The 20,080-nt window shown below is 40.3% G+C and overlaps 1 protein-coding gene across 1 annotated transcript; it reads left to right on the top strand.

The window, feature by feature from the left end:
• Positions 1 to 2,106: 2,106 nt before the first annotated feature.
• Positions 2,107 to 16,581, top strand: crispld1b (cysteine-rich secretory protein LCCL domain containing 1b). The gene is made up of 15 exons (XM_082514031.1): positions 2,107 to 2,804; positions 3,146 to 3,443; positions 9,947 to 10,065; positions 10,555 to 10,687; positions 11,037 to 11,152; positions 11,517 to 11,617; positions 13,414 to 13,581; positions 13,665 to 13,725; positions 13,840 to 13,906; positions 13,992 to 14,122; positions 14,238 to 14,281; positions 14,365 to 14,437; positions 14,690 to 14,759; positions 15,043 to 15,176; positions 15,298 to 16,581. The coding sequence occupies exons 2-15, from the start codon at positions 3,177 to 3,179 to the stop codon at positions 15,347 to 15,349; spliced, it is 1,536 nt and encodes a 511-aa protein (XP_082370157.1). The 5' UTR covers positions 2,107 to 2,804; positions 3,146 to 3,176; the 3' UTR covers positions 15,350 to 16,581.
• The last annotated feature ends 3,499 nt before the right edge of the window (positions 16,582 to 20,080 follow it).

Genomic DNA, 20,080 nt, shown 5'->3' with positions numbered 1-20,080 from the left:
CATAGAAACTGCACTGCAAGTTGGTAGAGGTGCGGGCATATGGTCTTTAAAAGCCATTAGTTGTCCTGGAGTGGATCCTCTGTCCAGGGAATTAAAGGATGTATCATGTATCTCTGTACTTCCACTGTGACTGTCCTCACTCACATGGCTATCCAGCAGATCCCACAGACCATCACCAAAAAGAATAAACAAATTAAATGGCTGCACATTTTGTAGAAAACCTTTTTTTTTTTTTTTTTTTGGAGGGGGGGGGGGGGGGGGGTCTAACAAAGGGATGGTTTGCTTTTAGTGTGGCTTTACTGGAAGTAAAATTTACTGGAAGTTCGACATAGTGTAAATCTCAATAACAGGATGTGCAGTTCTTAGCTCACATGTAGTTGAGCTTGCATCCATTGAGACTGAACCACAGCAGCAAAACTACAAAAGAAAATAAATCAACATTTCAGTGTGTTAATTCATTATGTATACTATTTATATACAAAAAGTAAAACTTGTTGTCATTAGTGAGGTGTACAAAGTAACAATTTATCTATGATAGTTTTTTCTACTATCAGATAATGACCCAAAGCAAAGCAACTGGATGCAGAAAGGCTTAGCAGTAAGGAAACAAAGCAAGTAGTGCTGCCCATGCGTTCTAGATTTCAGGCGGTCATTAACTGCAAAGGATTTCCATCAAAGTGTTTAAAAGAATCCTAATATTTACAGTCATATTAGTTTGTTCAATTACTTTTGAGCAGCTCAAAATGTGGGGCTGTGTTTAAAAATGGCTCAACTACTGAAACAGTCAATGCAATACTTTTGCCAAATCCCTCAAAGTAAAGCTGAAAATCTGCACTTCAATCACATGTTGATTATTTGATTTAAAACCCACAACAGTAACTGGTGTAGAGGCAAAATTACAAAAAATGTATCATCCAAAATCTTGTAAATTCAGGTTGCATCAATGTTCTCTCGTTCTCTGAATCTTTAGTATAGGGCCAAAGAGAGCTGCTTGGAGAGTTACTTCACAAGAACCATATAAGGAGTTTGTTTATACTGCCATTGCCTAATGGCAAGGAACTTGAAGTTCTCAATAAGTCACTACATACTGTAACAGAGGCTTTTCAAAATTCAAGATTCAAAGCGTTTATTGTCATGTGTACAAAGAAAAGCATTTCTCTGTACAAGCTAATTCTTTTTCTGCTGTCCACACACAGATGTACAAATAGATAAATACAAATAACATGAATAAATAAATGGGGACAAAAAATATAAGTATTAAATAGATATATGTGCACAAGAGCTATGAGCTTAATGTGCGTGTTTGATATGTGAGATGACCTGATGTGCAAAAATTATTATCACTGTTAAAATAAGTCAGCTGTTCGAGATCTCTGGATCTTTTTCAGGTCTTAAACGCTCCGCTGTATCCAGGAGGGGGCAGCAGATACAAGCAGAGGATAACAAAATGCCTGAAATCTCAGCGAAACTTAAACTGTACACTTGTTGATATAAACCTTTGTAGTGATGTCATGTTTATTTTTGGCTGGATTTAACTGAAGTCAAAGCCCCGTTTACACGATATATAGTGTTTGTATAATAAGAAATGAATCATTTTATGGTAACAACTTCAGATGTAGACTTGTGAGAATGATGGCCAATAAACAGAAAAGTCATTAGATCCTATTTACCTTGGCCTGGCATGTGGGCAATTTTAAATAAACCAACTACAGTCTTCATGTTGCATCGACATGTGTTGCAGCATATCATGTAGCACGTAATATAAAAAAAGAGATACAAAAATAGTGGATCCTGGGTCTTCTAGTTGCAGTGCGGGTACCATATTTCAAGCTAAATGCCTAAATAATTAGCATCATTTTACCCGTCTATCAACGAAGGAGGCGTGGCCTTTGTTGCCTCATTATTGCCACATTTTAAAAATTATAATAATTTATCAAATGATGAACATCGGGAACAGAGAATGTCTGCTTAAAGGAAGCGCGCGCACACATACGCAGCGCACAAACGTTCACAGCTGTTCTAGTGTGTGTGTTCAGGCAGATGAATCAGTGCTTTTATGGTCGTGTCGCAGGGGAATAGAGGCCACCCTGCTGGCTGCTACTGCCGATGCCGTTCTTAAACATAGCAGTGAAGCCTCCCGCTCAAACACCGCTCAATTCAAAGTTTATGCAGAGTGCACATAATCAGCATCTGTTTTTCTTTGCTGGACACAGATACAAAGGATGGTCGGTATCTTCTTATATAGGAAGCCATGACTGAAAATCCTTAAATGCCTCACAGCACACTTTTACCACATGATAATTATTGTTTTTCATCGATACAGTTTCAAAATGTGCATAACATGTGAGTGGGCCGTTCTCCTAACGTCCTTCGTGTCACCTTCACGTCACTGCTGATACGATCAGGTGCCTCCTCAAATAGATCGTTCCTGGAGTTCCAGCACGCCCCTGCCGGCGTGTGGATGTGCAAGTGAGGGTCTGTGTGAGTGTGAGCGAGTGGGTGCGCAGAGGCGTGGTCCGTTGCGTTGCACGTTGCTAAGAGCAAATTTGGCATATAAGCGCAAAATGCGCAGCAGTCCGGTGCAGCCCGCTGCTAACGGTATCCAACAGGTAGCTGAACACACTTGTGAGCTCTCTGTCCTGAGTGGATGTTGCAGAGCTGTAGACCGGACTGCTTGCGCTCAGTCCGTGTGATGGATGGATTTAAAGGCTCCTTGGATTGGAAAACTGTCATTATCCAGTGAACGACAGACGGCTTAACTCTAGGAATATTACACCTGGGAGAAAGGTTGGCGCAATTTAGAGGTACACTGGCACTACACTTAGCTATTTAAAAAAAACACTTTTTATTTATATTCCCATGGCAGAGAATACCTAGAGAATATGTGTTTATTATTCTTTAGTACTTCTCTTCTTATGTTAAAATATGTTATCTAAATAAACAGTTAATATTTTTTTCTTTTTGGGTATATTAGCACATGCAGTAGTACTGTAGCTTTTTAGTAATGGGAATCCCATTAATAAGTAAAGGAATGTTATTAATAGGAGCTGTGATATAAGAGCTAAAACAAACATTTTGATTGAGCCCTCAGGCTTTGCTCTCACAGTCTGAGGCAGGCTAATAACCTGCACTGTCTGTCCTGCAGTATTCCTCGCAGCATCAGTGTTTTCCCCATCATGAGGAGGTCTATTGTTTTCCCTGGCTTGCTGAGAGTAGCGATCTTGTTCCTTTGCCTGAACACGACCATCCAGGCCCTGGCCCTCACCAACTCCACCCGGCTCGAGTCCATCCTGAACAAGTATACAAACAAAGATGAGGAGTGGTGGAGGGCCAAGCCTAGAGGGAGGAGGGCCATCAGCGAGGGAGACATGCACCTCATCCTGGACCTGCACAACAAACTGCGGGGTCAGGTCTACCCTCCTGCTTCCAACATGGAGTACATGGTGAGCACCGAGCACACAGCTATCTGTAGGCCAAGTGCACTGTGGAATATTTAACAGTTCTTTCTACTGCTTAAAAGGATAAATAGTACTAATATTAATTACACTTTGAAGTTAGAACTCTATCATGAATATGGGGTCGTGATTAAATTTAGTACTGATAACAAGCATGCTGTCCCTCCTTACAGTAATCGCTAATGAAAGAAATGTGGTTACGTTTTGGATTTGTAAATGTGTCAATATGCTGTGTGATGTATGACAGGACATTAAGGTAGACTGCAATTAAACTTTTCATTGTTGCTTTTCTGAAGCTAAAAACTCCATAGCTCTATAGCTTACGTTTATAGCTTGATAGTCTATGTAGATTTATTTCTTACCTTCTTGATAAGTGCAGTGGTTCAGTTCAATTTTATTTAAATCCCAACAACAGTTGCCTCAAGGCTCTTTTTATTGTAAGGTAGACCCTGCAATAATGCATACAGAAAAAACCCTAACAATGAGCCCCTATGAGCAAGCACTTTGGCGACAGTGGGAAGGAAAAACTCCTGTTTAACAGGAAGAAACCTCCAGCAGAACCAGGCTCAGGAGGCGCAGCCATCTGCTGCGACTGGTTGAGAGAAGACAGGACGAAGACCCTCTGTGGAAGAGAGGCAGAGATTAATAACACCTAATGATTAAATGCAGAGGGCTGTAGTGGTGATTATCTCTATCTGTTAAGTATTAAGGCTTTGTTGACCTTTCAGATAGCTTCCTACTTGTCTGAAAGGTCAGCTTTCAGCTAGTTTTAATCACTTAACTGTACAACATAACTGTTCAACCTGATATGATGGCATGTAATAGACGCACCAGTCCACCATGTAGATTTCATGCTTTGGCTCTCCAAAACATGAAATGAATGCAGAAGTTGCAGTAACAGCAGGGGGAGATATTTTATTTCAAGCCAACACGAAAATAATCATCATTTACATTTATATGTATATAATATATGTTAGCCTCCCAGCTTTATAGTAAGGACTCATACATTTGTTACACAGTACCAACTTTGTGGCTTTAAATATTTTATCTCTCCCTGCTGGTAATGCAATTTCTGCATGCATGTATATTTCACATTTTGAAGAAGCAAAGTGTGAAATGGACACAGTGGATTGGCATGTCTATTATACGTTTTGCCGTGATACCGAGTCAAAGTGTTTTTGGTCTTCATAGTCTATAAGTTTTCTTTGTCTTTCCCATAAGTCTCTGACAAATGATATGGATTACTTTTACTAACATCCACTTCTAGAATTCTGTGCATCAGTTTTGTTGAGTGATATTCTTGTACAGATTTGCAGGTATGTGGGTATGTGTGATGCACCTGTACAGTTAGTCTGTGGATGGACATCACTAAGCAAGCTTGCTTAAGTTACATATAGTCTGTATTTACAAGTAGCACACCGTATAAATGATGCATCTTTATAGAATAGATTAGAAGCAAGGTCTCTTTCCAGCTATTCTTTCTAGTTACACTAAAGTGTTTTTCATAAAAAGGCACTTTCCTGACTCTGCCAGCTAAAGACATCAGATTAGGGAATGAAAGAGAGAAAACGAGCTTTGCAGGCCAAAGCCACCGTCTGGCTTGCTCCACCTCCTGTCTCCTGTTTGCCCGCCCTTGCTGACCCTGGCCCAGGTCCAGCTCTCACCCCCGCAGTGTTTTCCTGCCCTCTACCTCAACTATCCTGCCCTCCCTCCCTCCTCTTCCTACTGAGCCTCTCCTTGCTCCATCCCTCCATTTCTCCTCTTGCTGAGTCTTTTTCTCAGTCCTACTCACTTGATCGTCAGCCTCACAAGTTCTCTCTCAGGCTTTTCTTTAGCATCCTCCACTCTGTCTCACAAACTCATCACCTCCTCTTTCTTTCATCGCACCTCACGCAATCCCAAGCCAGTATTAGTTTTTATTTGAGCCTTCGCATATCTCATAGTGCACGGTGGTGCCAGTGTACACTATTTTGCCAAAAGTATTTACTCATCCGTCTTCACACGCTTTCGAAGGGTTAAGGTTAGGGTTTAATATCATGTCGGCCCACCCTTTGCAGCTATAAATGCTTCAAATCTTCTTGGAAGGCTTCATCTCAAAGGTGTTGAGGTCAAAATTCTGTGCAGGCCAGTCAGGTTCTTCCACACCAAGCCCACTCCTCCATGTCTTTATGGACCTTGTTTTGTGCACTGGTGTGCAGTCATGTTGGAACAGGACAGGGTCATCCCCAAGCTGTTCCCATGAAGCTAGGAGCAAAACGTCTTGGTACGCTGAAGCATTAAGAGTTTCTTCAAGGAGGTGAGCCCACCTTCTGAAAAACAACCCCACACCATAATCCCTGTCCACCAAACTCTCCACTTGACTCAGCTCGCTTAGCCAAGTATTGTCTCCTAGCAACCGCCAAACTGAGACTCATCCATCAAATTGCCAAATGGAAGAGCATGTTTTGCCACTCCAGAGAACAAGCTTCCACTGCTCTACAGTCCAGTAGCGACATGCTTTACATCACTGCATCAAACACTTTGTATTGTGCTTGGTCATGTCAGGCTTGGACGCTGCTACTTGGTCATGGTGACCCATTCCATGAAGCTCTCCGTGCACTGTTGGTGAGTTAATCTGAAGGCCACGTTAAGTTTGGAGGCCTGTGGCGATTGACTGCAGAACGTTGGTGACCCCTGCACACTGTGCCTCAACATCCACTGGACCTGCTCTGTGTCTTTTAGTTGGCCTACCACTTAGAGAGTGACTGGAATATCTGAATTCAGTGAATGTGATGAGTGAAAGGAAACTTTTGGCGATACAGTGAATGTTTTACGTGGACTAATCCAATGTTTCTTTAGCAGTGGATATTGTTACTTGTGGTGATGTCGTTGTAAGAAAGAGGACTGATAAAAGCCAAGTATTTAGTTTTTCAACTGCAGGATTTTGGTGCTTTTTTGAAACTTCCTAAACGTTCCCCCAATCAAAGAGACTTTATGTAGAGTAGGTTGTATAACAAGCATTTACACATACTGCTACGCATACCTTTAAATAGAAAAGGATCTATTTTTGTTTTCTTCTTCAGTAATATTCTCTGCAGCAGTATTCTTTCTCCCAAATGTACTGCTGTAAGAATGCAGATCTTGCACTTGCACTCTGTTGCAGAGGTGGTGCTGGCCAATGTCTGGAAATGGGGCTGTAGCTGAGAAGCTTAATGCTCTTTGGAATGCAAAAGAAGACTGCTCATTTTTACGGTGACCTTTCTCCAAAGGCCAGCAGTCTATCTTCTCCTCTGCTGGATAATCAAGGGGGGAAAATAACAAATGGGGAGAATAATGAAGCAACACAGAACATTACTCTCTGCAGCAGAAAACAGAAAAGGTTGAGATTTGTGCGTTGTTGATGTCTAAGATCAATGCAGGGCAGAAGTGCCTGATAGTCAAAATTTCCCAGACCTCCTACAGCTTGTCTGATTCAGTGTTATGTGTTTGTTAACCATTAAATAAAAGTATTTATTTTTTAGGTTTAAATGATCTAAGTACCTTATTTCCATCTGTGCACTGTGGCTGTGAGAAGACAACAATGTGGCACTGGCAGCCAAATACGTGCAGACTGCATTCTGCTGTTACATTAATGGTACAGATGAAAAAAGTCGTGGAACCCTTACACCTCACTGAAACAATGCTCTATTTTTCTAAAATCCTTGCAGTATAAAGCTTGTCTATCAGAGCTGCGTGCCTGTGCTGTTCCACACACGTGTATGGAACAAAGAAGTTTCATCTACAAAACTCAACAATATTGGTCCTCCTTACAAGAAGTGATAAACAAGAGATAAGCTCCTTAATGGGGACAGAAGGATAGTTCAAATAGTGCAAAGAGTATGAAGGGAAACATTAAAGCATGTACAAGTTTGAGATCAAGATACAACAGTATCTGAGCACACCATATGTTGCTCTCTCTTAAATCATCAAATTAAACTAAATGAAGCATTGTGGGATCATTTTGACGGAACAAAAGGTAGACGACCTTCAAAGAAGAGCTTTATAACCTCCTTCAAGCCTAGTAAACTATTCCAAAAACTATTTGAAGGAATTACAAGAAGAGCTTTGAAGCTGTGTTAAAGAATAAAAGGGCAAACCTAATATTTATTTTTCAAGTTTGTAAAATTCTGAAAAGCCAGTCAAATGAAGATTCTTGCCTTATATATTGTATTTTTATTTGTTTTTGCACATTTCAATAAATCACTGGGTTTATCCCCGGGGCCTACTCAGGACATGGAGAGATTATATTTGTCAGCTGGCTTGCAAACGATTAGGTTTCCCACCCCCATTATATCTGCAGGAGGTGGCCAGGTTAGGGAAGTGTGGGCTTCGCTGCTGGTTGGCTGGGTGGATAGATGGTGCTGCATCTATCTCTCATTTTCTAGTTAAAAAAACAAAACGAGGTGGCTAACGACTTTTGTGCATTATTCCATATCATGTCTTATCACACATTACTGCAACATGCTCTCAACATGGAGTTTTAATATTGTATGAATACAATATGAATACTTAATTTGAACTGAAAATACATGAGAATTCTAACATTTACAGCATCATGTTAAGAAAACTTTGAAAACGATGCCACACAGGTAATATTAAAGAATTCTCTATGTTGTATATCTATCAGCCAAAGCTGGACTGTGGCCAAAAATCTCCAGTCCAAATATCACTTTTCCACTCAGGCATGAACAACAACTAGCACTACAGTGTGCAACAGTGTGTTAGCCTTAGTCTAAACATATGGAACGTATTATGGTGGTCAAAGCAGTTACAACTCAACACTTAAACATTATCCTATTAGTTTTGACGCGCGATAGCTCTAATGCAACTAAACAGTATGCCAGCAGACTGCACACTGCACCTATTCTTCTCCCTCCCCAACAGAGTCAACAGTAAATTAACTTTGCCGCGACATTAAAATTGCGCAGCCCCCAGTCTGCTCTCTTTAAAATAAGAGGTATGGGAGTAAGTTTCAGGTATTTTCAGCTGATTTTCTTAAGCTTCTCTGGAAAAGATGGCATCAGTCCTTAAAACAAAAAGTCTCTGTGCTCCTGTGTTTGTTAGTTACTTTCTTTTTTGGGGGGGTCTTTGCTTTTTCTAACTCTCAGATTGTTTTATGAGGCCAGAACTTACTGGAAACAAGCTGAAACAACTGCACTGAATAGTAGCACAAAGCTGTCAGTTGATGTGGTGGTCTCTCATGTGTGTGTCTGTGTGTGTTAGAGAGTGTATAGGCCTCGTTTTGACCATATGGTGTCAAATTTGCAAGAGGCATGCATACAGCCACAGTGCTTTCAAGTAAAGACCAGGTCAATGTTTGAGGTGAAATGAAATAACACTTCACATGAAGTTTGTGTGGTTAATTTTAGATCTTTTTTTTTATGGCAGCCTCAAATCTCAAAAAATGGGCCCTTTTGGAAAGTGTAAATCATTTAATGCAATGATTTACAAATGTCATAAAGCCATATTTTATTCACAATTGAGCATAGAAAACATATCAAATGGTTGAACCGAAGAAAGAAGTATTTGATCATTTTTAATTTGATAACAGCAACATATCTCCAAAAAGTGGGACAGGTCAAGAAAAGGCTGGAAAATGTAAGTGGTACTTAAGAAAACTGCTGGAGAACATTGTGTAACTAATTATGTCATGAAACTGCTGTGTGGCAAGCAGTGTGTCCACCCAAATGCAAGACTTGGAAGGCAGGAATGAATTAAAAAAGCAGCTTTACTGCTCTTACGTGCAAGGCTACATAGTATTCCTGACTGCAGAGCAGGACCAGGGACACAGATAACTAGAAAACATGAATCAGGGAAACATACAGCCAGAATGCAAGAGTAGAATCAGGACAATAAAAGTCGAGACGAAACGGGTGGGAAACACAGCAGAAACAAATCAGGACTAACAAGAGAGGGGAAGGCAGACAAGAGACTATCAAAATAAAACAGGAAATACAATTAACTCTGAGACAGAATTAAACGTGCAAACTTGACAAACACTAAAGACGGACACAGAGACAAGACTGGAGGAAGAGAAGGGAACACAAAAGGGAACTTAGAAACATGTCATCAACAAAACAAGGGGCGAAAGGCATGAAATAACAAAAAGTCATAAATACAGAGACTTTAAAATCAAACCACTAACAGGAGACTATAAACCCAGAACAAATCAAATCCCCCCCAAAATGTAAATCCATGTAAATTAGGCTGCAGGAAATGGAAAACCTCTGTGGTCAGATGAAACACATATTACGTTATTTCTTTCAAATCTTAATAGCAATAAAATATTAGCGGCCCTAACTTTAAAAGGAAAACTTCTAAGTACATTTTTTTCAAATGCAGTAACGTTTTTATCCAACAACCTGTGTGTGTGTGTGTGTGTGTGTGTGTGTGTGTGTGTGTGTGTGTGTGTGTGTGTGTGTGTGTGTGTGTTTCTTGAAATCTTTGTGGTGAAAAATGCGTGTGCTCCTCAGGTATGGGATTACGAGTTGGAGAGAAGTGCAGAGCACTGGGCTCACACCTGCAGATGGGAACATGGACCGAGTCACATGCTGACACAAATAGGCCAAAACCTCGGAGCACACTGGGGCAGGTGCGTGCAGGGAAGTGTAGCAATTAAAATATTCTGTCCTTTCTGTGTCACATGTTTGACAGCTCTGAACTAACGCATCTTTGTCTCCAATACAGTGTATTTAAAGTTAAATGTACACTTTTAAATGCAGTTTAACAGCTCACATCTTAACCCTCCAGTGCTAAAAAGTGGTAAAGTAGAGTCAGTTCTGTCTTGACATCTGTAAACAATTTCCTACTCAGTTTATTCAGTCATTTATTTTGTGTCATAATGAGTAAAAATTGAAATCTGTTTGTAAACCTCTGTAAATTTTATTTAAGACAGGAGGATGTTCGTTAGCTAATGACTTGGGATTGACCAGCTTTAAGCCAATCAGGTGGTTTCAGTCAGACCCCCAATGTCAAACCAAGAAATCTTTCATCTCAAGTTCAGAACAGACTTCAGGAGTGGATGATGTGACAGTAGCTTCATCCATCTATTATACTTTTAACACTTTTTCTATCACATCAGGGACCGGCCCCCAACCTACCATGTCCAGGCCTGGTATGATGAGGTGAGGTATTATAGCTATCCCTACGCCCAGGAGTGCAACCCACACTGTCCATTCAGGTGTTCGGGACCTGTTTGTACTCATTATACTCAGGTAATTGTCTTAGAAGTTATACAGTCACTAGTGATCATATGTTTCTTTTATTTAACAAAATCATATTTACTGGTATATAAATATCTGGGATATCAAAAGTTCTTCTATTTAATTGCAATTACAATTTGAGGAATGAGCTAAATTTAACCAAGAAAATTTGTGCAACTAGGTTGTTTATTTGCTTTAAAATGAATATTTATTGATAACTACTCACAAAACTGAGTAAAATATGACATTATATAACTGTGAATGCATACTACAACCCATAATTACCACTGCCTTTTCTGTTACATGATACAACTCTGTTCACATCGTCTGTTTTTGTGTGTGTGTTTTGTTTTTTGTTTAGTTGGTGTGGGCGACCAGTAATCGCATTGGCTGTGCCATCAACGTGTGTTACAACATGAATGTGTGGGGAATGATCTGGGCCAAAGCAGTCTATCTGGTCTGCAACTACTCCCCGCCGTAAGTTTTCACCCAGGACATGAACACATTAGAAAATGTTTCCATGCTGCTTCAGTGAAAGAAGAGAGGAGTCAGAGGTAAACATCATCATTTGTAATGAGTGAGTCGCTCACGACACAGGTCTGTCATCAGCAATCACAAAAATGATTAAGCAATAACAGAAATTTACAAAGGCCAGAAGGCATGCAGTTACTTTATTAGATTTTTGTTCCTACTGCGTACATATTTTAATTTCTTTACATGGAAGAAAAGCTAAGAAATATACAACAAAAGGTTCTGCACTTCCTGGCAGGTTACAACTGTGATAAAAAAAAACAGTATTATCATTTCTTTTGTTTGTTTTCTTGTTTGTTTGTTTTTCCAGAGGCAACTGGTGGGGTCATGCTCCATACAAATATGGGACTCCCTGCTCTGCTTGTCCAGCGAGCTATGGTGGGGGATGCAGGGACAACCTCTGCTATAAACGTGGGTTATTGCCTATTTATTTTTGTACATAACTCATGTGTTATTCACATGTTTATTATTATCTTTATTGTATTTTAGTCATTTATATCACTGTGGAGGTTTCCCATGATTTTGACCATTTATACTGAGCCAATGTATGTTTGCACAGTTAAATCAAGAAGAACTAGATAGGTAGATTAGAGATTAGATAAAACTTTATTAATCCCTCGGGTGGGTTCCTCCGGGAAATTCGGTTTCCAATAGCACAGCACCGACAGAAGTTACAGAATGTGAGCAGAAATATACCATATATACACACATATATAAATATAGAGCATACAAAAGGGATAAATAGAATAAATGGGAATAAGAATACAAGGGAATTGCACATTTCAAGTATTGTGAGTCTATTGCACCGTTGGATGTGAACAAAAAGTATTGCACAGTGAAGAGGCACTACAGCTTAGTTGTTCCCCCCTCCTTTGTCCTCCTGTTTCCCCTCCCTCTCCCCTCCAGAGAGGAGTTAAACAGTTTGATGGCGTGTGGGACAAAGGAGTTTTTAAGTCTGTTAGTTCTTGTCTTTGGGAGAAGCAACCTGTCACTGAACAGACTCTTCTGGTTGTTAATGGCCGTGTGCAGAGGATGCCCAGCATTGTTCATAATGTCCATCAGTTTCTTTAATGTCCTTTTCTCTGCCACTGTCACCAGAGTGTCCAGCTTCATGCCGACCACAGAGCTAGCCCTCCTGATCAGTTTCTCCAGCCTGGATGAGTCCTTCTTTGCTGTGCTGCTCCCCCAGCACACCACAGCATAGAAAAGTACTCCAGCAACCACCGACTGGTAAAACATCCTCAGGAGCTTCCTGCAGATGTTAAAAGACCTCAGCCTCCTGAGGAAGTACAGTCGGCTTTGGGCTTTTTTATACAGGTGCTCTGTGTTGCATGACCAGTCCAGTTTATTGTCCACCCACAGCCCGAGGTACTTGTACTTGTTGACCACCTCCACCTCCTCCCCCTCTATCTGAACCGGCAGTGGACCTTCTCTGGACCTCCCGAAGTCCACAACCAGTTCCTTAGTCTTTGAGGTGTTGAGTTGCAGGTGGTTTGTGTGACTCCATGCGACAAAGTTCCTCACCAGACTTCTGTACTCCTCTTCCTGATCATCCCAGATACACCCCATGATGGCTGTGTCATCTGCAAACTTCTGAATGTGGCATAATTCAGAGTTGTAGCAGAAGTCAGAGGTGTACAGGGTGAAGAGAAGAGGGGACAGCACAGTTCCCTGTGGTGCTCCTGTGCTGCTGACCACTGTGTCAGACGTGATGTCCTTCAGCCTGACGTACTGTGGTCTGTCGGTGAGGTAGTCGGAGATCCAAGCGACCAGGCAGGGGTCCACCTCCATCCTGTTTAGATTCTCCTGGAGCAGACAGGGCCAGATGGTATTAAAGGCACTGGAAAAGTCAAGAAACAGGATCCTGACCGTGCCTTTTCCTGTCCTGGGCATGTTGTACCTGTGGTCGGAGGAGGTTGAGGAAGAGCCGCTCTAGAATCTTCATAAGATGTGACGTCAGTGCCACCGGTTGGAAGTCATTCAGCTCATCGGGCCGGTTCCTTTTGGGAAGATGTCTTCTATAGGGCGGGCACTCTCCCCAGTCGCAGACTGAGATTGAAGACTCGTTGTAGCGGCTCCTCAAGTTCAGCAGCACACGCCTTTAGCATCCTAGGACATCCTACTACTACTAATACAATCAGAAAAGTGCACAGAAAAATTTATTCAGCTCCTAAAAATTGAATAACTGCAACGGACTGTGTTTTCAGACGGAGGTGTTGACAGGCGTCCGGCTCCTGAGATTGAGGAGACCAATTACATTGAACCCGAACCAGAACCAGTAAGAGACGGAGAGCCCCGACCCAGGGCCCAGGCACCAAGCACCTCGCCCAGTGACAACCTGGAAAGAGACATGGTTGTCAGCACAGAGCAGATGTGTAAGGATGAACTCCTATTACTATAGCTCCCTGAGTAACAGATATGAATACAATATTAATACTGACGAGTTTGTGTACTTAAGGCCAACAGGTGGACTGTGAGACCAAGCTGAGGGATCAGTGCAAGGGAACAACCTGTAACAGGTAGAAGATGATGTGTATAGATGAACTTATTATCATTAACACAGATGATTAGTAGAAACAGACTTGGCTTCAGTACCACTATGATCTTCACTTTACTGTGGTTTCTGTCCATAGATATGAGTGCCCACCCGGTTGCCTTGAAAGGCCTGGAAAAGTAGTTGGGACTGGATACTATGATATGGTAAAAACTCACAAGTAACAGCACTCGATGTATTCTTTCATTTATTATTATTTTGTATAAACCAATCTTTGCGTGATTGATCCAGCAATCCAGTGTGTGTGGAGCTGCGCTACACTTTGGTGTTATTGACAATGATGGAGGATGGATCGATGTGACCAGACTGGGCAGAAAACAACATTTCACCAAGTCATACAAGAATGGTATTCAATCCATTGGGTATGACTCGGCCTCTGTATTTATGTCTATTTATTAAGCTTCATACTTTGGCTGTTTAATTGTGATGGATGGCTATAATACATCAGGCTTACTGCCATTTTTGTCAACTTTACAGGAAAAACAGAAGTGCAAATTCTTTTAAAGTTGAGTCTGTGCCTGGTAAGAAGTTCATTTCTCATAGCCACAGAAATACTGCAGCATATTTGTTTTGCTGTGCTTCATCAGCTGTTTTTTTTTCCCAGTCAAGGCAGTAAGATGTGATACCACTGTGGCGCTTTTCTGTCCTTTCAAGAAACCTGTACGACACTGTCCCAGGTAACGTGTGTTGATTACAGCTATGACCTTTATGACCACCAAAGGTAAAAGTGGTGTCACTACTGTCTGTATACATACATTTTTGTGCATCTTTGAATTTCTGTCTTAACAACTGGTGCGTACTTTATCATTTATAGTTTTCTTCCTCTTTTCTTTTCTTTTCAAAAACTGGTTTAAATTTGAGCTGATTAGTCAAGTTTTGTCTGGAAACAACGGGCTCTTTGACCTTACCTTAGCTCTGGCTTTTCCCAGGTTGTATTGTCCTAGGAACTGTTTGCGTGAGAGCCAAGCACGAGTTATTGGGACAAAATACTACTCAGATGTAAGTTTTTGCATTATTGTCCTCACTTTGGGTAACAATAGTAATTTGTTACTTAACTTATAAGATAAACCAGAAGACTTCACACTCAGATATCAAATGCATTGCATCTGTAAGGCCTGAAGTTAATGCAGCCTTAATTACTGTTGCAATTCAAACCTCTGCTCAGTTTTTAACAACACAAGCAGCTGCATTTGATAATGTGAACACACAGAGTGCCACAGTATAATGCTGATAGGTTAGAGGTGCTTTTCTGCCTAACGACTCATTGTCTTGGCCCATCCAGAAGTCGAGTATCTGCAGAGCGGCCATTCACGCTGGAGTGATCAAGAACGAGTCAGGAGGTTACCTTGATGTGATGCCAGTGGACAAGAAGAGGCATTATAGCGGCAGCTATCAGAATGGCATCACCTCAGAAAGGTAACATCTCATGCAAGCGTGGAATTTTATTGTGCGTATTTGATTGGCATGTAGAGAGATGTTTTGTTTTAAAGGTCCATGCTTTTCATGTAACGTGTCCTTTTTGCTTTTCCTCTTCCAGCCTAACAAACCCCACAGGAGGAAAAGCCTTCAGAGTGTTTGCAGTCATCTGAAAACCACTCAAAAGACAAAGTACCCTCAAATCCAGCTTCATCCACTTCAAATCCAGCAAACCTACTCATTATCAATTTACAACCTATAATTATGTACATTCCTACAGTGAGCACATCAGTGTTACTGATACTGTCACTAAAAGTGTAACTCAAGGCTTTGCTTCTATCTTTGGCCATGACTGAATCACTGTCCAGTAATAATGTAGCAAAGGATGTTTGGCAAATGATGTCTTCTGTCTCATATCTTTCCCTGAACATCTTGAGCTGACCATAGACATGATACCACGACAAGCTGCTTTTAGCTTTCAAAGCTGTGTTTAAAGCATCAGATTTATTACCTTTCCAGCAGCTTGACATTTTAAAAAGACTAAAATCAGCTGTGTTTGCTGACTAATTTAAAAAGCGCACGCATCACATCTATATAGAAAAAAGGAAGGTAAAACACTGTTTCAATTTAGTCAGTCCTAGGTGTGTCTATGGAGGAACAAATTGGCCATATTAACATAATATAAGATAATGAAGTATAAAATGACAAAGAAAATCCAAAACATATATATGTTATTACACATACTGTCTACAAATCTTAAATACAGAGTCCTTCAAATATGCAAAGTGGGTTCCTCATGGCATAAATGTATCAGTTTATCACAATGCTGAAGTCATATTGTCAGTTTAACATGCACAGAAAGGAATTTTAAATAATGATACAATTTTGAATTAACATCAGAGAATCGTAGAGTTTACATAAAGACACAATACTTTGAGAGTCATTCATCACTGGCACAGAAATTATTATTCGTTTCGGTTTTCTGATACGTCTGGTTGGGGTCTCCAAATATTCTGTCTGGTTATAGTGTTAATATACACACTTAACATGGATATTACATATTTTTGTATATAATGTTGTAAATAATACTGAAAACACGCTTGCTATTCTCCTCTTTTTAATGTACAATTTAACAGCCATGCAAGTCAATGCACAGTAATTGCCACAACAGCTTCTGTATGCAGAACATGCATCTGCCCCTCAAGCTTTTATATTCGCCATAGAGTGAATATGTTGATATGACTGTAAATATTGTATGTGTGCATGTGTAACAGATATTTTTATATTTTATTCCGCATTCCTAGCTCTTGGTTTTGTTTTGTTTTTTACATTTTTATAAGTGGACCTGGCTGGCCAGGAATGCGCATGGCATAATCTTAATTCCCAAAAATTCTTAAAAAGTATTAAAAATGTACAAAAGTATATATTGTGTCATTCTCTGACTTTATTAGACACTTTTGTGCTTAAAAAACATTCAGCTTGAATGACTCAGCAACCTTGTAGTGTGTAAATCCTGCTAACCCCAAGTTAAATCTGCTCCTGGGTTTACATTGTATTACATTACACATGTTTTCAGTTCTTGCGCACATATGGTTGTGAACATGTGGCTGAGTGGCCACATTATTTTAATATCAGTCCCTTCAGCTTCCAGATAGCCTGAGGAATGCAGGCATTAACATTTCAACATCATCTCAAATTCAGCTGCTGAGAAAACTTGAGAGAAGTTTCTTTCTCGCAAATTGTGGGTGTTTCCGGGTACTGAAGGGAACACGGAGGAAGAGAAAAGTGCTTGTTTCAGTTCCAGCCAGTAGATCTTATCCACCGGTTGGCTTATACGTGTTTTAAACATAAGAAAAGCACTTACTGAAATACAGAATTAACAACAACCTGTCAATCTGACAGGTTTTGGTGAAAGAGGGTGTGTGCAAAAGAGAATAAACACATAAAATATTATTTTTGTTGATACTTGAAATTGTTTTGTGTGGTTTTTTTTAAGTTAATTTTGGATTCATTTGAAGAATGAAAAGAGAAATCAAAAATATCCAATTTCCAAATGCCACAGAGGAAGTCTGGCATTTAGCTCGTGTTAAAGGTTTTATCTTTCGCTCGCGGTTCTTTATCACTTCTGGTTTTTAGAGTGTTTGATCTCAGCTCTGTGATGTCAATGTACTCAGGCCCCCTCGCTGTGCTAGCAGCCACATGCACAAAGACCAACTTTGTGTTTTGTTGAGCTCGATCGGTTCACTTCCCAGAGTGCATTTCCGCTCCTTCCTCTGGACTGGCGCTGGGTTTTAAGGCTCTAAAGCAACCTCTTAAAACTCCTAAAAAGCAACACACACTGCACTCATATAGACAAAGATGCACAATTATATGAGGAAAACACGCAAAACACTGCTTTACAACAAAAGTTTTAAATCATGCACACAGACTGGGTACAACAGAACTGCTGCGAGCTGCACCTAGAAGTAGACATGACCTCTTTCAGAATGTATAATTACATGAAACAGCTATGAAGCAAGATTATAACCTGCTTACTGGGTTTGGTCCAGGTATCCTGGAGAGAAAAGCCAAGCATCACAGTGCTGTTAAAATTCACAGGACTCTGTTGCAGAGGTGGCCGCTGGTGTAGGACCTCGGTGAACTGCTCGAGTCGGTTACTTAGCTTGTCAGTCAAAAACAGGCCATTCAGTCAGTCATCCACTGTGCCAGTCAAATAGATGCTTATTTGGGTCAGACAAATAGCCACCGTTTAGCCAAGCAGTCTATTAAGCAGTAGAGAGGCTTTTTAGACAGTCAACCAGACTGTCAATTAAGCAAAGGTTGGACATCTGGTTCTTTAAAGCCAAGTGCATCATATTTGAAATATTTTCGAGATTTCAGACTCCTGCATCAGCGATGTGATACCCCCACCAAAAAGGAAAGAAATTGAACAAAAAAAATTAAACCCCTCAAAAATTAAATGATATGATTTTTTTTACCTATTTGTTTTATTCAATAAATGGTTCAATAAACACTCAATTTTCCCCAAAAAAGGGTAATTTTCTGGCTATTACATCATGGTTTAGCCTTTAAAGGCCTACTATAGTGTTTAGAAATGTTTAGGGAGCATTCAGTATGAAGTGGCAAACATTTCAGCCAACTCACACACATTAACTTCACTGCATTTGTGCATGTCTAACATAATATGTAGAGTACCAATATATAAAGAGGGATCATTTTGCTTTGTCAGTGTAATTAGAACCAATCGGTGTTTGAGTTACTGCCAAAAACAAACAAAAACTGTCTGACTGCTTCACTGTAAGAAGTCATCTATAGAATCTACCCAATAAATCTGAGGTAACAGTTTGCATTGACTTTTTGGGGTAGATTTAGTTCAATATATTGTGTATAAAATAACTTCAATAAAAAGCTATGAAATACTTAATTAAATTGGGTAAAATTTACCCCATATTTATGCATACATTCAACAGCTACTTACTCATTGAAATTAGGTCAAATTATCTCTTGTTTGCTAGTTGGTAATACCTGATAATTAGTAATAAAATTTATTTATTATCAGTTGATAAACATTACCTATTCATATAAGGTAAAATGTACCTCCCCAAAAAAGATATTCAAATGGTTCCTCATCTCAAAATACAGAATAAAGTGCAACACAACAGCTAATGCAGACAACACTTTCAAAGGCCACTCAGTCCATTTTAAAAGCCAAAAGCACAGAAACTCTACAAGGTTGTTTCTGTGCATGTACGTTATCAAACATATGGATAGATAGAACAGAACACTAACACCAACATGCAATAGTTTCTGTGCTTGCTGTCAGAAGAAAAATTACAGCTCCATCAAGCTATGTCCTCTGGGAACAAGAGGGGAAAGGTGTGTGCATTGCATAAGCTTATTTTTGTTGTTCAGTAGTTTGGCCCCGTCAAGTTCCAAAAGCAGTTTTTGAAAAGTGTCAGATGTGTTCTTCAGCTCCTTCGGATATTCGAGGTTGAGGGCATATATCAGTCCCATCAGCAGTACACATGCCTTTGTTCAGCTTCCACATCCCTCCATCACTTGGTTTCCCTCAATCACAACGGACACATCTGATGGATCCTCCTCAGCCATGATGTTGTGGATCACGATCACCTTCATCATATTGTCTGTGTAATCCTCACATTCCTACGTGTTAAAAAGAAAGAAAGAAAAAGCATGCACACGTTTTATTTTATTTAAGATGCTTTTTCAATATATTTCAGTTGATCTAAAGAGGGGAGTGGACAGAAGATGAATGGAGAAGGGGAGAACAGGGGATAGGGGAGGACAGGAGAGAAGAACATTAGGATCCCTTGAGTTAATAAGTAAACTGTTATCAATATGACAAACCTGGCAGTCATGAAAAAGATCGTCTTGTCTTTCCCCGAGGTAGCTAATGAGGCAGCAGATAAGGAGATCCCTTTTCTTCTCGATGCTCTGTGTCTGTAGGGAGATACAATTTAGTGAAAAGACTAAGTCGAGTGATTTACTTACATTAAGACTGAATTACTTAAAAACGAAAACGTGGCTGATGCCTCTCTCCAGCTTTCAACAGGTGAGAGGCTGGGTACACCCTGGACAGCCAATCACAAGGAAACATAGAGACAGACAGGATAAACAACCATGCACGCACACACTCAAACCTAAGGACAATTTGGAGAGACCAATTAACCTAATAGCCATGCTCTCTGACTGTGGGAGGAAGCTGGAGTACCCGGGGGAACCCACACATGCACAGGGAGAACATGCAAACTCCATGCATAAAGACCCTGGGCCGGGATTTGAACCCAGGACCTTCTTGCTACCCACTGCAGCCCTCCATAATTACATATTTGTGAAAAAAGTCAAATAACATACGTCATTCAAAGTGTCCAGCAGAGGTCTCA

Source organism: Aulonocara stuartgranti (assembly GCF_965226115.1).
Source record: "Aulonocara stuartgranti genome assembly, chromosome: 18".
NCBI lineage: Eukaryota > Metazoa > Chordata > Actinopteri > Cichliformes > Cichlidae > Aulonocara > Aulonocara stuartgranti.
Note: the sequence above shows the minus strand (reverse complement) of the source record. Positions and strands in the feature narration are given on the sequence as shown.